Source organism: Nycticebus coucang, chromosome 6 (genome assembly GCF_027406575.1).
Source record: "Nycticebus coucang isolate mNycCou1 chromosome 6, mNycCou1.pri, whole genome shotgun sequence".
Taxonomy (NCBI): Eukaryota; Metazoa; Chordata; class Mammalia; order Primates; family Lorisidae; genus Nycticebus; species Nycticebus coucang.
In genome coordinates this window covers 47,319,385-47,335,888 of record NC_069785.1, presented here as the reverse complement: position 1 = coordinate 47,335,888, position 16,504 = coordinate 47,319,385, and the positions used below count along the sequence as shown (strand labels likewise).

Below are 16,504 nucleotides of genomic sequence, written 5' to 3'. Positions count from 1 at the left end.
AACCAACCAAGTAATTAGAGGGTTGGGGCTTTGAGCTATGCGATATAAGTCCAACCTTCAGAGAATGGAGAGGGCTGGAGGCTGAGTTCAGTTTCATGGCCAATGATTCAATTAGTCATGTCTAAGTAATAAAGCCTCAATAAAAACGCCGGACACTGGGGCAGCGCCTGTGGCTCAAGGAGTAGGGCATTGGCCCCATATACCTGAAGTGGCACGTTCAAACCCAGCCCTGGCCAAACAAAAAAACTCTGGACACTAAAGTTCAGTGGACCTTCCTGGTTGGTAAACACAATGATATGCTAGAGGGTGACATGGCCTAAATATACTAAAAGAGGACACGAAGCACTGTGTTCACACCCTCTCAGACCTCACCCTATGTTCTCTTCATTTAGCTAGATCAAAATCCCTTAAAATAACATTGTAAGTATAGTGTTTTCCTGATTCCTAAGTCTAGCCACTCGCAAAGAAGGTTCCAGAGATTGTTTAGCTAAAATTCAGTGGGCAGAAAAAAAAGACTTAACTTCTATTCCCTTGAAGCTTTGTACAATCTGTGGTAAATATTCCGGGAATGTTTGGAAGCCTTGATGCAGTCTCTGAGGAATAAAGCTCAGGCCCAATTCTGAATTATCTCAAAGGGGGCCCTATAAAGGCTGCTCACAACTGTCCCTCTTCCCTGGCTTCTTTAGGAACCTGGATCCAAGAACCTCCTTTTTCTACTTTCCAATGTCTTAAAATGATAAATATGATGAAAATATTTATAATCTTTCTTATAGAGAGAACTAAATCGTATTCTTGGTCTTCCTCCCCAATGGGTAACACTGTTAGCTATAAAATAAAATTAATTTCTGCATACCACTACTGTCTCCTTTACCTCTGTGGGCCTCTGTGTCTGTAATAGTGAAATGGCTTACAAAAGCTATGATGGCAGAGCCAGGACTAGAAACCAGATTGCCTCCTAGCCCAGTGAGAGAGGATACCCAGCGAAAGTAAGGACAAAGAGAACAGAGGCCTTCTCAAGCAGACCCCAAGGAAATACCTGTGAGGTCCTCCCCATGGTGACTCAGCTCTTAGGAATTTATAAAAACTTAACTTCCTGGGACTTGGAGGCTGATGCTTGGTTCTGTGAAAGCCCACAGTTCTGTAAAAGCTGGAGCCTGCTTCTCCAGCTTGATTCAAACTGACCAATAAGAAAAGTACTTGTAAGCCAGAACTTTTTGATTGGGGATAAAAAGGAGTAGACTGAGCTAGTCAGGGAGCGTGGTCATTTTGAATTCTTCTGGGCCGCTGCTCCGCTAGCTGAATAAAGTTTTCCTCTTTTATACACGGTGTTTGGGTGCTCTTTCTCTCCATTGGGCTTTGTCTTCTTACAATACCAGAACTTGTTCACCTACATCTTTTATCAATAGCAATTTGTAGAGAGATGTGAGAAAGAGGCAGCTATTAGGAAACATTTACTTTTTCCTTTCTCTGAAATTTGTTTACCTTTTCTTAACATTCAAGAAGTATAATAACCACTAATTCATCACATTCAATAGTCAATTCTACCATTACCTGTGTAATCTTTTTCAAGTTACTTAATCTCTCTGAGTTTCAGTTTCCTCAACAGTAAATCAAGATATCAGATACTTCAAAAGGTTGGTGTGAGGATTGAGACATGTTAAAGTGCTGAAAATGTAGTTCATTTCATGCAGCTGACTTTACTATCATTATCATTATTATCTAGGTGCCTGGGAAGATAAGTAAAATCATTCAAATACTAAATTTTAGAAAATATCATCGTCAAATTCTGAACTTAAACCTTATTTTGTATTTTTGTTTGTTTGTTTTTATTTCAGGTTAATTTGAGGGTACAAGAATTAGGCTACAATGTTTGTATTTTTAAGTAGACTCCCTGTTGTAGTAGTGTCCCACTGAAAGCACATGTAGTGAGAACAGGATAGAGTCAGGCAGGTTAGGGTGGACCTGGCACAGCCGGTCTGGTCCATTTAGGTTCTACCTGACCTTCATACCCTGTCTCCCATTCTTACTGTTTTATAAATTTAGCTCCCACCCTAAAGATGCCTATCTTGAATAGTTCAGGTTGATTGATTTAAGAGATTAATTTTTGAATTGGAATATTATAACAGGTTACTGAGTTATGCTGATTATTATTTAAAATAAGAGTTAATGTCTTTGCTTTGAACTTTTATGTTATAAAACTGTAATTTTACAAATGGAAGAAAAACAGTCTTAGCGAGGCTACTCTCTCTCACTGTTCTCCAGAATTGCCAGCCTTCTGACAAAGTTTGGTGGACCTACCCGTCTCTGCATATTGGCTGACAGTGACAGGCAGCTGGACCCTCTTCGTCTGGTAACACCATCCCCAGGAGGTGTGCCATATACCCGTACATTGTACCCATTAAGTGGGAGTACATCAATCCCACTCCTTCCTCCCTTCTTCCTACTTCCCTCCTTCCCTCTCCCTCCATCTTGAATTGAATTGAGTTTTTCTCTTATGTAGGCATGTATTAGATCATCTACTGGCTTCATATTAGCACTGAATACATTGGATACTTGCTTTTCCATTCTTGTGATACTTAAGAATGCGTTTCAACTCCATCCAGGTTAATACAAAAGATGTAAGGTCTCCATCATTTTATGGCTGAATAGTATTCCATAGTATACATATACTACAGTTTGTTAATCCATTCCTGGGTTGAAGGGCATTTAGGTTGTTTCCACATCTTGGCAATTATAAATTGAGCTGCGATAAACAATCTAGTGCAAATGTCCTTATGATAAAATGATTTCCTTTCTTCTGGGTAAATGCCTAGTAATGGGACTGTGGGATCAAATAGAAGTTTTGAGGTCTTTGAGAATTCTCCATACTTCTTTCCAAAGAGGTTGCATTAGTTTGCAGTACCACCAACAGCGTAAAAGTGCTTCCTTCTCTCAACATCCATGTCAGCATCTGTATATTTGAAACTTCGTGATGTGGGCTACTCTCACTGGCATTGAGTGATATCTCAGGGAGGTTTTGATTTGCATTTCTCTGGTGATTAGGGATGATGAGCATTTTTTCATATGTTTGTTAGCCATTATGTCTCTTGCCCAGTGACAGATGAGATGGCTTGTTCTTTTTATGTTGACTTTTCTTTTTTTTGAAACAAGAATCTCTAGCTGTCGCCCAGGATAGAGTGCCGTGCCATCACTGCTCACAGCAACCTCAAACTCTTGGGTTTAAGCCCAAGAGTTGGGCTCCTCTTGCCTCAGCCTCCCAAATAGCTGGGACTACAGGCACCCACCACAATGCCCAGCTATTTTTTGGTTATAGGTGTCATTGTTGTTTGGAGGGCCTGGGCTGGATTTGAACCCACCAGCTCCAATGTATATGGCTGGTGCCTTAGCCGTTTGAGCTACAGGCGCTGAGCCTTTTTATGTTGATTAATTCGAGTTCTCTGTAGATTCTAGTTATCAACCCTTTGTTAGATTCACAGCATGCAAATATCTTTCTCATTCTAAAAGTTGTCTGTTGCTTTAATTGTTGTGTCCTTAGCTGTGCAGAATTAAGCTTAACTTAGTTTATTAACTTAGTCCCATTTGTTTATTATTCTTCTTGTTGCAATTGCTACTGAAGTCTTCTTCATGAAATCTTACCCCAGGCCAACATCCATAAGAGTTTTTCCCACATTTTCTTCTAGGATTTTTATCATTTCATATCTTAGATGTAAGTCTTTTATCCATGTTGAGTCAATTTTTATAAGTGGTAAAAGATGCGGGTCCATTATCAGTCTTTTACATGTATTTATCCAGTTTTCCCACCACCATTTATTGAATAGGGATTCTTTTCCCCACTGTATGCTTTTGTTTCGTTTATCGAAGATAAGATGGCAATGAGAGACTGGTTTCATCTCCTTGTTTTCTGTTCTGCTCCATATGTCTGCACTTAAACTTTGATTCCAAGCATCCATAGTAAAGTATTATCCAGATAAGTTTTGCTTAAAGAGTTTCTTACCTTTCTTCAAACTATCACTGCATCCAAACTCCCTCACAAAATCTTATGACTATCAAAATACAAGGTAATCATGTGCTAGGGATAAAAAAAATCTCACTTGGAACTAGCAGGAAACTGAGAATGTTGCCAATTCCCTAACCAGAGTAGCTTACATGTAGTCTTAGAACTCGGTACCACATTTATACTCATTTAGCACCTTAACACCAAGGGGTACAAATTCCCTACTAATAATTATAAAATGAGCATAGGTGCTGATTGTACCTCTCCTTTTGTCATAATGAAGGCCTCTGAAGTAAGTTTTCAAAGTGTAAGACGCAGAGAAGCAGCAGTTCATAGCCAGTTTAAAGTTGACCACTACAGAAAGAAATGATAGGCCAGCCTGGGTAGTCCAGACAGGTCCTAACCCAGGAGGCAGAAGCTAAGTCTCTTGTCTCTGGAGCTGATAAAGTCACAGTGTCTATTTTTATATACTGATCCCATTCTATGGGTTCTGTTCTACCTCATTCTATTCCTCTCTTAACATACCTTCCAACCTTGTATCTAGCTAGTTGAGTTACCTACTGGGAATGAAACAGTCACTTAAAAAAGATACTTAAGGATCTCTGGCAACTCATTTGAACCAGCAAATGAAAACAAGTGTGACTTTTACGGAGGCAATTTTTCAACTCTACTAAGAAATAGGTGTATACAACACCCAATAGACAAGGCATTCATAAAACAATAAGGAGTATTCATTTCACTTTTTACAGTTACATTACTATATACTGTTCTAATCTTATTTGCTGTCACTAAAGATTTAGAAATACTCAATTATGGGCAGCGCCTGTGGCTCAGTGAGTAGGGCACCGGCCCCATATACCAAGGGTGGCGGTTCAAACCCGGCCCCAGCCAAACTACAACAACAACAACAACAAAAAATAGCCAGGCATTGTGGCAGGCGCCTGTTGTTCCAGCTACTCAGGAGGCTGAGGCAAGAGAATCGCCTAAGCCCAAGAGCAGGAGGTTGCTGTGAGCTGTGATGCCACAGCACTCTACCGAGGGCAACAAAGTGAGACTCTGTCTCTAAAAAAAAAAAAAGAAAAAAGAAAGAAAGAAATACTCAATTATGATTGAATGTTACAAAATATTCACCTTAATAAAGTATGCAATTATACAGTAAACTGTGACCATGCCAGAGAGGAAAAGAGTACACATCTGGTTTTTTGTTAGCTTACGTGAGTTCTTGGAGGGCTTGTTTTGATCTCTGCAGATCTGGCAAATAATGAGAAAGCAATCCTTCTGCCAGTTGCTCCACAGCTTTGTCTTCTACAGGAAAGTCCTCTATTAACCCTTCATCTGGAGAAGTGTCACTTAAACCTGTTCCCAAGCAAAAGTCAAATTTAGGAGGCTTTTAATTTGACATAGTTACTAAAAGGAGGGTAGGTGTAGTAGGCAGGAAGGAAGCCTGCGGTGGGTTTGGGAGCACACATACTTACTCTCCCAACTATCAGTATTCTTTTTGTTTACCTTCTGAGCCTCCTCTATAAATGGGTAATGCATGCTCAAAAAAAAAAAAAAAAAGTTTTTAAGCTACTAAAATAAGGTAAAGTCTAGGGTAAAAGCACATTAACACATATAAAATTCTGTATGATTACATATTTTTCAGAGCAAAGGATTTATTGGGGGGTTTTTGTTTGTTTCTTTGTTTTTGTAGAGACAGTCTCACTTTATCGCCCTTGGTAGAGTGCCATGGCATCACACTGCTCACAGCAACCTCCAACTCCTAGACTTAGGCAATTCTCTTGCCTCAGCCTCCCAAGTAGCTGGGACTATAGGCGCCCACTACAACGCCTAGCTATTTTTTTGTTGCAGTTCGGCCGGGGCTGGGTTTGAAGCCACCACCCTCGGTACATGGGGCCGGTGCCCTTCCCAGTGAGCTACAGGCGCCGCCCCAGATTTATTGTTTCAAATGGATTATTAAAGCGGTTTCAGGCCAAAAGTGGGTAATAGTCACGGAACTAAAACATATTTGCTTATAAAGAAATTATATAAACAAACATGTAATACCTAAAAATGTTTTCATTTTTATGAAAACAAAAATAGAGGTCAACAATTATTTTGCACATAGCTTGATATATTATTTACACAGGAAAGGGGAGGTCATTATTTATTAGGGAGGACAACAGAGATTTTCTTTCTTTCTTTTTTTTCTTCTGAGACAGAGTCCCACTATGTTGCCCTTGGTAGAGCGCCGTAGTGTCACAGTTCACAGCAACCTCAAACTCTTGGGCTTTAAGCGATTCTCTTGCCTCAGCCTCCCAAGTAGCTGGGACTACAGCCGCCCGCCATAACGCCCAGCTATTTTTTTGTTGCAGTTGTCATTGCTGTTTAGCAGGACTGGGCCAAGTTCAAACCCACCAGCCAGTGCCCTACCCACTGAGTTATGGGCACCAAGCTGAGAACAGAGATTTTTCTAAGAATTTCTCTTTTTTAAGATTCAGCATCTTAATTTATCATGAAAATAGTGTACAGTAATTGTCTTCTGTATACATTTAGAGCTGATGCCAGGTACAATGTCTTATCCTTTTCCTTTGAATAGTAACAGTGTAAGAATTGTACCAAACATTCGAAAATGTCTAAATCCCCATCAATGACTATTCCTACCAAAAAAACAATTCTAAACAGGGTTCAATTAATAGTTTGCAAGATTTGAGAATTACAGATCTAGAATGAGAAAAAAGTGAAATGGTCACTTTACTAAAATTATACTCTAAAATTATGATTAGGCTCAGCACCTGTAGCTCGAGTGGCTAAGGCACCAGCCACATACACCAGAGCTGGCAGGTTGGAATACAGCCCAGGCCTGCCAAACAACGACAACTACAACCAAAAAATAGCCAGGTGTTGTGGTGGGTGCCTGTAATCCCAGCTCCTTGGGAGGCTAAGGCAAGAGAATCACTTAAGCCCAGGAGTTGGAGGTTGCTATGAGCTGTGATACCACGGCACTCTACCCAGGGCAACAGTTTGAGGCGCTGTCTCAAAAAAATAAATAAATAAAAAGTTATGATTAATATTAAACTCAGAAACATTTCTCTGTAGTCACCGTCTGGTAACAATCAAATAAGATCACCCACTAGAATACATTTATCACAACACACTGCTTATGGCACATTGCTTGTTATAGTTTCTGCCACAGATATAAATTTTGGTAAGGTTGAGGAAAACAACATGTTGTCATATTCAAAATAAGCTTCTTTAAAAATCAAAATAGTCAGTGCCTGTGGCTCAAAGGAGTAGGGCCCTGGCCCCCTATGCCAGAGGTGGTGGGTTCAAACCCACCCCCAGCCAAAAACTGCAAAAAAATAAATAAATAAAAATAAAATTGTATGATTTTTATTTTAACCCTGAGAAACACATGAACAAACTTTGGACTTCTCCATTCAAACAAGGGCTAACTAGAAACTGAAGCACTCCACACATAAAAATACAATGGGAAAAGTGGAGCAAATAAGGATCTACAATCAGGTGGAGAGTGAATAAATTATATCTGCCAACTAACACCATTGTTTAAGTCTCGATTACAATAACAGTACCAAAAGCAACTTTAAGTAAACACAGAAAACAAGTATTACAGATAAACAGAAACATCCAAGTGAGGATATTTCAACTTTAAAGAATAACAACTAAGGTACTTCACTTAACAATATATTACACATTTGAACTTACAGGCCCTCCTCCCTTCTCCAATCTTCTGGTTAATTATTGGACAAGTCTCAGTTACTTGTGTTTTTTACTAAGTTCACGGTACTTTATTGTGGAAGATTAAAGAAGAAAGGGTTCTTACCCTATGTATACAAGAAACGTTTGCTGAATGTCTGTATTACTAGGTCCTGAGTTTACAATAATAAATAAGGCAACTTCCTTCCCTGGAAGGCCGCAATACAGGGGAATCATAGAATATGAGAAGTACCATTAGAGAAACAGAAACTGTTAAGAAAATTCAGGGGAAAGAGATCACTTTCACCAAGAATGTCTGGGAATCATTCCTATAGGAAGTACAGCCGCTTAAGCTGGGGCTTGAAGAATGGAAGAGTTTGATTTCTTTTTGTCTTTTTAAAAGTTACTCACTGTAAAAACTTAAATGCTCCTTCTTACCCCCTAACTCCAGCAGGAATCAGTCATGAGTTTCGTACAGAGCCTTGCAGAAATTGTCTGCATATGCACGCATGTAGTTTATCTTTACCACAAATGAAATATCACTCACACCATTCAACTTTTTAAATATATCTTATTTTTTCTTATCCATATATATAGTCAACTACATTTTTAGTTAAATTTATTTAACTCTCAAACTTGTCCCCATGCAACATACTTTTTAACAAATAGAATTTAACCGCAGTTGGCTCGGCGCCTGTAGCTCAAGTGGCTTAAGGCACCAGCCACATACACCAGAGCTGGACGGTTCGAATCCAGCCCGGGCCTGCCAAACAATGACAACCGCAACCAAAAATTACCCAGGCATTGTGGGGGGCACCTCTAGTCCTAGCTACTTGGGAGGCGGAGGCAAGAGAATCACTTAAGCCCAGCAGCTGGAGGTTGCTGTGAGCTGTAAAGCCAGAGCACTCTACCCAGGGCAACAGCTTGAGGCTGTGTCTCAAAACAAAAAAAAACAAACAGGGGGAGGCGGAGCAAGATGGCAGCTGAGTAACAGCTTCCCTGCATCTGGGCACCGTGAGTCTGGGGAGATAGGACTCCAGGCATCTCTGGCTGGTGGGATCTGCCTATCATCACCCCTGAGAGGATACAGGGAGTCAGCGAGAGACTTCTGGACCCCAAGAGGAGGACTAAAACAGTGGAAAACCGGCAAGTGGTCGCGTGTGTTCAATCTGTCTAAACCCGCCCGCAACTTCCACAGGCACGAGAACTTAAAGAGCAAGAGGAAGTGAAAGCAAAATTAGGGCAAGGAAACAGATAAAAGAAATCACTCATGAGGAAGAATCAGCAGAAAACTCCTGGCAACATGAAGAACCAGTCAAGAACAACCCCACCAAGGGACCATGAGGTAGCTACTGCAGAGGATTCCACCTATACAGAAATGTTAGGAATAACAGAAAGGGAATTTAGAATACACATGTTGAAAACAATGAAAGAAATGATGGAAACAATGAAGGAAACTGCTAATAAAGTGGAAAATAACCAAAAGGAAATTCAAAAACAGAATCAAATAAGAGATGAATGATATGAAGAATATAAAAAGGATATAGCAGAGCTGAAGGAAATGAAACAGTCAATCAGGGAACTTAAAGATGCAATGGAAAGTATCAGCAACAGGTTAGACCATGCACAAGAAAGAATTTCAGAGGTAGAAGACAAAGTTTTTGAGATAACTCAGATAGTAAAAGAGGCAGAAAAGAAGAGAGAGAAAGCAGAACGTTCACTGTCAGAATTATGGGACTTTATGAAGCGTTCCAACATACGAGTTATAGGAATTCCAGAAGGGGAAGAAGAATGCCCCAGAGGAATGGAAGCCATACTAGACAATATTATAAAAGAAAATTTCCCAAATATCACCAAAGATTCTGACACGCTGCTTTCAGAGGGCTATCGGACCCCAGGTCGCCTCAACTCTAATCGAGCTTCTCCAAGACACATTGTGATGAACCTGTCCAAAGTCAAGACAAAAGAAAAGATTCTGCAAGCTGCCAGGAGTAAGCGCCAGTTGACCTACAGGGGCAAATCCATCAGAGTGACCGCAGACTTCTCTAATGAAACTTTCCAAGCAACAAGACAATGGTCATCTACCTTTAATCTACTTAAACAGAACAATTTCCAGCCCAGAATTCTGTACCCTGCTAAGCTAAGCTTCAAAATTGACGGAGAAATCAAATCATTTACGGATATACAAACATTGAGGAAATTCGCCACAACAAGACCAGCTCTACAGGAAATACTTCAACCTGTTCTGCACACTGACCACCACAATGGATCAGCAGCAAAGTAAGATCTCAGAAATCAAAGGACAGAACCTAACCTCCACACTGATGCAAAAGATAAAACTAAGCAATGGACTCTCACAAAATAAGACGAATAGAATACTACCACACTTATCAATTATTTCAATAAATGTTAATGGCTTGAATTCCCCACTGAAGAGACATAGATTGGTTGACTGGATTAAAAAACACAAGCCATCCATTTGCTGTCTGCAAGAAACACACCTGCCTTCAAAAGACAAATTAAAGCTCCGAGTCAAGGGTTGGAAGACAATTTTTCAGGCAAATGGAATTCAGAAGAAAAGAGGAGTTGCAATCTTATTTTCAGATATATGTGGATTTAAAGCAACTAAAGTCAAAAAAGACAAAGATGGTCACTTTATATTGGTCAAGGGAAAAATATAACAAGAATACATTTCAATTCTAAATATCTATGCACCCAATTTAAATGCTCCCAGATTCTTGAAACAGACAATACTCAGTCTGAACAATATGATATCTGATAATACCATAATAACAGGGGACCTTAACACTCCTCTTACAGAGCTGGACAGATCCTCTAAACAGAAATTAAACAAGGATATAAGAGATTTAAATGAGACCCTAGAACAACTGTGCTTGATAGACGCATATAGAACACCCCATCCCAAAGATAAAGAATATACATTCTTCTCATCACCCCATGGAACATTCTCCAAAATTGATCATATCCTGGGACAAAAAACAAATATCAACAGAATCAAAAGAATTGAAATTTTACCTTGTATCTTCTCAGACCATAAGGCACTAAAGGTGGAACTCAACTCTAACAAAAATGCTTGACCCTACCCAAAGGCATGGAAATTAAACAATCTTCTGTTGAATAACAGATGGGTGAAGGAAGAAATAAAACAGGAAATCATTAACTTCCTTGAGCATAACAACAATGAAGACACAAGCTACCAAAACCTATGGGATATTGCAAAAGCAGTTTTGAGAGGAAAATTCATCACTTTAGATGCCTACATTCAAAAAACAGAAAGAGAGCACATCAACAATCTCACAAGAGATCTTATGGAATTGGAAAAAGAAGAACAATCTAAGCCTAAACTCAGTAGAAGAAAAGAAATATCCAAAATCAAATCAGAGATCAATGAAATTGAAAACAAAAGAATCATTCAGAAAAATTAATGAAACAAGGAGTTGGTTTTTTGAAAAAATAAATAAAATAGATAAACCATTGTCCAGACTAACGAGGAATAGAAAAGTAAAATCTCTAGTAACCTCAATCAGAAATGATAAAGGGGAAATAACAACTAATCCCACAGAGATACAAGAGATCATCTCTGAATACTACCAGAAACTTTATGCCCAGAAATTTGACAATGTGAAAGAAATGGATCAATATTTGGAATCACACCCTCTCCCTAGACTCAGCCAGGAAGAAATAGAGCTCCTGAAAAGACCAATTTCAAGCACTGAGATCAAAGAAACAATAAAAAAGCTTCCAACCAAAAAATGCCCTGGTCCAGATGGCTTCACTCCAGAATTCTATCAAACCTTCAAGGAAGAGCTTATTCCTGTACTGCAGAAATTGTTCCAAAAAATTGAGGAAGAAGGACTCTTCCCCAACACATTCTATGAAGCAAACATCACCCTGATACCAAAACCAGGAAAAGACCCAAACAAAAAGGAGAATTTCAGACCAATCTCACTCATAAATATAGACGCAAAAATTCTCAACAAAATCCTAGCCAATAGATTACAGCTTATCATCAAAAAAGTCATTCATCATGATCAAGTAGGCTTCATCCCAGGGATGCAAGGCTGGTTTAACATACGCAAGTCTATAAACGTTATCCACCATATTAACAGAGGCAAAAATAAAGATCACATGATCCTCTCAATAGATGCAGAAAAAGCATTTGATAAAATCCAGCATCCTTTTCTAATTAGAACACTGAAGAGTATAGGCATAGGTGGCACATTTCTAAAACTGATTGAAGCTATCTATGACAAACCCACAGCCAATATTTTACTGAATGGAGTAAAACTCAAAGCTTTTCCTCTTAGAACTGGAACCAGAGAAGGTTGTCCTCTGTCACCTTTACTATTCAATGTAGTGCTGGAAGTTCTAGCCAATACGATTAGGCAAGACAAGGAAATAAAGGGAATCCAAATGGGAGCAGAGGAGGTCAAACTCTCCCTCTTTGCTGACGACATGATCTTATACTTAGAGAACCCCAAAGACTCAACCACAAGACTCCTAGAAGTCATCAAAAAATACAGTAATGTTTCAGGATATAAAATCAATGTCCACAAGTCAGTAGCCTTTGTGTACACCAATAACAGTCAAGATGAGAAGCTAATTAAGGACACAACTCCCTTCACCATAGTCTCAAAGAAAATGAAATACCTAGGAATATACCTAACAAAGGAGGTGAAGGACCTCTATAAAGAAAACTATGAACTCCTCAGAAAGGAAATAGCAGAGGATATTAACAAATGAAAGAACATCCCATGCTCATGGATGGGAAGAATCAACATTGTTAAAATGTCTATACTTCCCAAAGCAATCTACCTATTCAATGCCATTCCTATCAAAATACCAACATCGTACTTTCAAGATTTGGAAAAAATGATTCTGCGTTTTGTATGGAACCGGAAAAAACCCCGTATAGCTAAGGCAGTTCTCTGTAACAAAAATAAAGCTGGGGGCATCAGCATACCAGATTTTAGTCTGTACTACAAAGCCATAGTGCTCAAGACAGCATGGTACTGGCACAAAAACAGAGACATAGACACTTGGAATCGAATTGAAAACCAAGAAATGAAACTAACATTTTACAACCACCTAATCTTTGATAAACCAAACAAGAACATACCTTGGGGGAAAGACTCCCTATCCAATAAATGGTGTTGGGAGAACTGGATGTCTACATGTAAAAGTCTGAAACTGGACCCACACCTTTCCCCACTCACAAAAATTGATTCAAGATGGATAAAGGACTTAAATTTAAGGCATGAAACAATAAAAATCCTCCAAGAAAGCATAGGAAAAACACTGGAAGATATTGGCCTGGGGGAAGACTTCATGAAGAAGACTGCCATGGCAATTGCAACAACAACAAAAATAAACAAATGGGACTTCATTAAACTGAAAAGCTTCTGTACAGCTAAGGAGACAATAACCAAAGCAAAGAGAAAACCTACACAATGGGAAAGGATATTTGCATATTTTCAATCAGACAAAAACTTGATAACTAGGATCTATAGAGAACTCAAATTAATCCACATGAAAAAAGCCAACAATCCCTTATATCAATGGGCAAGAGACATGAATAGAACTTTCTCTAAAGACGACAGACGAATGGCTAACAAACACATGAAAAAATGTTCATCATCTCTATATATTAGAGAAATGCAAATCAAAACAACCCTGAGATATCATTTAACCCCAGTGAGAATGGCCCACATCACAAAATCTCAAAACTGCAGATGCTGGCGTGGATGTGGAGAGAAGGGAACACTTTTACACTGCTGGTGGGACTGCAAACTAGTACAACCTTTCTGGAAGGAAGTATGGAGAAACCTCAAAGCACTCAAGCTAGACCTCCCATTTGATCCTGCAATCCCATTACTGGGCATCTACCCAGAAGGAAAGAAATCCTTTTATCATAAGGACACTTGTACTAGACTGTTTATTGCAGCTCAATTTACAATCGCCAAAATGTGGAAACAGCCTAAATGCCCACCAACCCAGGAATGGATTAACAAGTTGTGGTATATGTATACCATGGAATACTATTCAGCCATTAAAAAAAATGGAGACTTTACATCCTTCCTATTAACCTGGATGGACGTGGAAGACATTATTCTTAGTAAAGCATCACAAGAATGGAGAAGCATGAATCCTATGTACTCAATTTTGATAATGAGGACAATTAATGACAATTATGGTTATGGGGGGGGGAAGCAGAAAGAGGGACGGAGGGAGATGGGTGGGGCCTTGGTGTGTGTTACACTTTATGGGGGCAAGACATGATTGCAAGAGGGACTTTACCTAACAATTGCAATCAGTGTAACCTGGCTTATTGTACCCTCAATGAATCCCCAACAATAAAAAAAAAAAAAAAATTAACCACTGTTGATTTAACCAGTCCCCTATAGATAGGTTATGTAAGTTATTTCACTTTCTGCTATTCACACAATATACTGCAGTGAGCTTCCTTGCTTATCTTTACATATTTGTGTTACTGTTTCTGTAGGATAAATTCTTAGAAGTAGACTGTTGGGAGAAAGTGTTTATGCATTTTTAAACAGACATTGCAAAACGGCTCTCCTAAGAGATGGCACTAATAATCTGTGAGGATTTTTTCCAGCGTAGGACTGCTCTAGAAGGGAGTGTTGTCTGGAGCATAGTACATAGTAGCATAGCAACATGAGGTATAAGACCCATCACCAACCTGTGCAAGGCTTTGAGTTCCAAGTAAATGAGTTTGGATCTTTGTACGCAGTGAGGAGTCATTTAAGGTTTCTAAGCATGGGAACGAATCTTGGAGCAGCAATATGACAGGAGTGGGGAAAAAACTGTTGGAAGAGTAAGAGATTCCACTAGCCTCACAACTGCTGTTTTGAAATTGCAAAGAGGAGATGGAAAACGCATGGAAGAATCCTGCAGACAAAACACAGGTAGAAGAAAAGCGAGAAGAGTCTAGAGTAATTGCTAAGTTTCAAGTCAGAGTGACTTGGCATAATTAACAAGACAGCTGTTTTTACTTACGTACATGCTGTGGAACTAGTGCAAAATAACCCTGTCAAAGTATCCAGAAAGCAGATAGAGGAGCAAGCAAGAATTAGGAGAAGGACCCAGGTGTCAGATATGTACAAGGAAGACATATTTATTGAAGTGACTCACAAAGGTGTGAAGAGGAGATCATCGAGGAAAAGCATGACCAGGAAAGTGCTGAATGCACTATTTTGGAGTAACCCCTGTATTTCTTAAACAGGAAATAAAAGAAAAGGCAGATCCAAAGGCCTACAAACTTTCTCATCTAGGGTTCCTCATCAAAATCTCAGAACACAAAAAATATGATTATTTTCTCAATTCTTCTACTACTCAATGATGGATGCTCATAAGTAGTAACATTCTGGATGCACAGCAAGTTAATAAATGTCATTCAGTGGGTGGTGGGTGCCTTCAGGCATGAGGTCTTAAAGCTCTCCTATCTCCTAGACTCGGGATGAGAAAGACTGCTGAAAGAACAGAGATGAAGTAATGTCACCAAGGAAGACAGCATTTCCTATGTGCGTGGTCAATAATATCGGATACATCACTTCTCTGGTGAATTATACACCGATCATCTTTCTGAATTCATCCCCAACCACTACTCTATGACAACTAGCCAACGATGTGCTATGAGAGTCAACAGACTCCGGATGACTTCACCGTCAACAGCTTCCAACCGCACTCCAATACACCGCTTCTCCTGGGGACTTGGTTCCCGCCCATTCCGCCAGAAGGGCTGACGCAGTTCCCTATTTCCGTAAGAGGCCACAGCCACTGGGCCACAGCTTTCGAAAGCACCTGACTCCCGCGGGGTGGCTCCGGAGTCCCACCCGCGCAGGTCCCGACCCCTCGTACCCAGCCGCGGCCGCCCGTCCCACTCAACAGCACATACCCGGCGTCGGCTCCCCGGCCTCTAGACTGTTGGGTGGCCCAGTGCGGAGCCCATCCAGGGACGGCGGCCCAGGGACACTCATGTCCCTCCACTGGGAAAAGGGAAGAGACAGTAGTTTGGACAGTCACTTGCAAGGAGGAACCTAATACCTCCTTCCCCCCGCCGGACAGAAGCAGCTGTCGCACCCGGAAGTGACGAAGAAGGATAGCGGCGAGCTTGAGTCACGTGACCGAGGATCGGCTCTGGGGCTGACTTGGTGGCCAAGTCCTAGACGCGGCGTCAGTAGATTCCGCTATTGGATCCCTGGGACTCGATTGGTGGGAATTCGGGCGAGGGCGGGGGCTAGTCTGAGCTGTGAATCCCGAAGACTGGGAGAGCGTTGTCTCTGTTGGACACGAGAGAGCAGTCGGGATTTGTACCCTGGAAGTCCGTGGGAAGGGGTCTTAAGACCTAACGCAGCACAGCTTTTCAGTGTCGTCTCTGTTTAGGGAGAACCTTAAGAACAGAGACTGAGCGCTTTCCCTGCTATTTGGACCATTAAAAAATTCGGTGACAAGCTGTCTGTGAGACTGAGAGAGCCTCAGAGAGGCTATGGTCTACCCTTGTGAACTGTAGGGGAATGACTGATTAAAGTCTCCATTACAGCATCTACTGAACAAATTCAGACAAATTACCGGAGGCTGTGCTTGCTAAGATTCTGTGGGATGACGTCATGAGTTTTGATGGAAAACTGTTAGAAGTGGATGGAGACAGCCTCAAACCGAATAAAATTATCAGCTAATGTTTCTCTACCTCTCACTATGTAGTGGTGGCGTCTTAATGTTGGTCCGGATTTTGCCTATTCCAATAATTTCCTGTGTTTCAGTTTTCAAAAGAAC

At 40.3% G+C, this 16,504-nt stretch overlaps 1 protein-coding gene across 2 annotated transcripts in view; it reads right to left on the bottom strand.

Moving 5' to 3' along the window:
• The window catches only part of BLOC1S6 (biogenesis of lysosomal organelles complex 1 subunit 6), a 37,212-nt gene extending 21,398 nt beyond the window's left edge, over positions 1-15,814 (bottom strand). The window contains exons 1-2 of one of the 2 annotated variants that reach the window (XM_053593536.1): positions 15,627-15,814; positions 5,209-5,350 (exon numbers count right to left, since the gene is read on the bottom strand). In XM_053593536.1, the coding sequence (XP_053449511.1) occupies positions 5,209-5,350; positions 15,627-15,708 (224 nt within the window). In that variant the 5' untranslated portion in view covers positions 15,709-15,814. The remainder of the gene's footprint in view (positions 1-5,208; positions 5,351-15,626) is intronic. The other variant, XM_053593535.1, reaches the window with a different exon arrangement.
• Between the last annotated feature and the right edge of the window lie 690 nt (positions 15,815-16,504).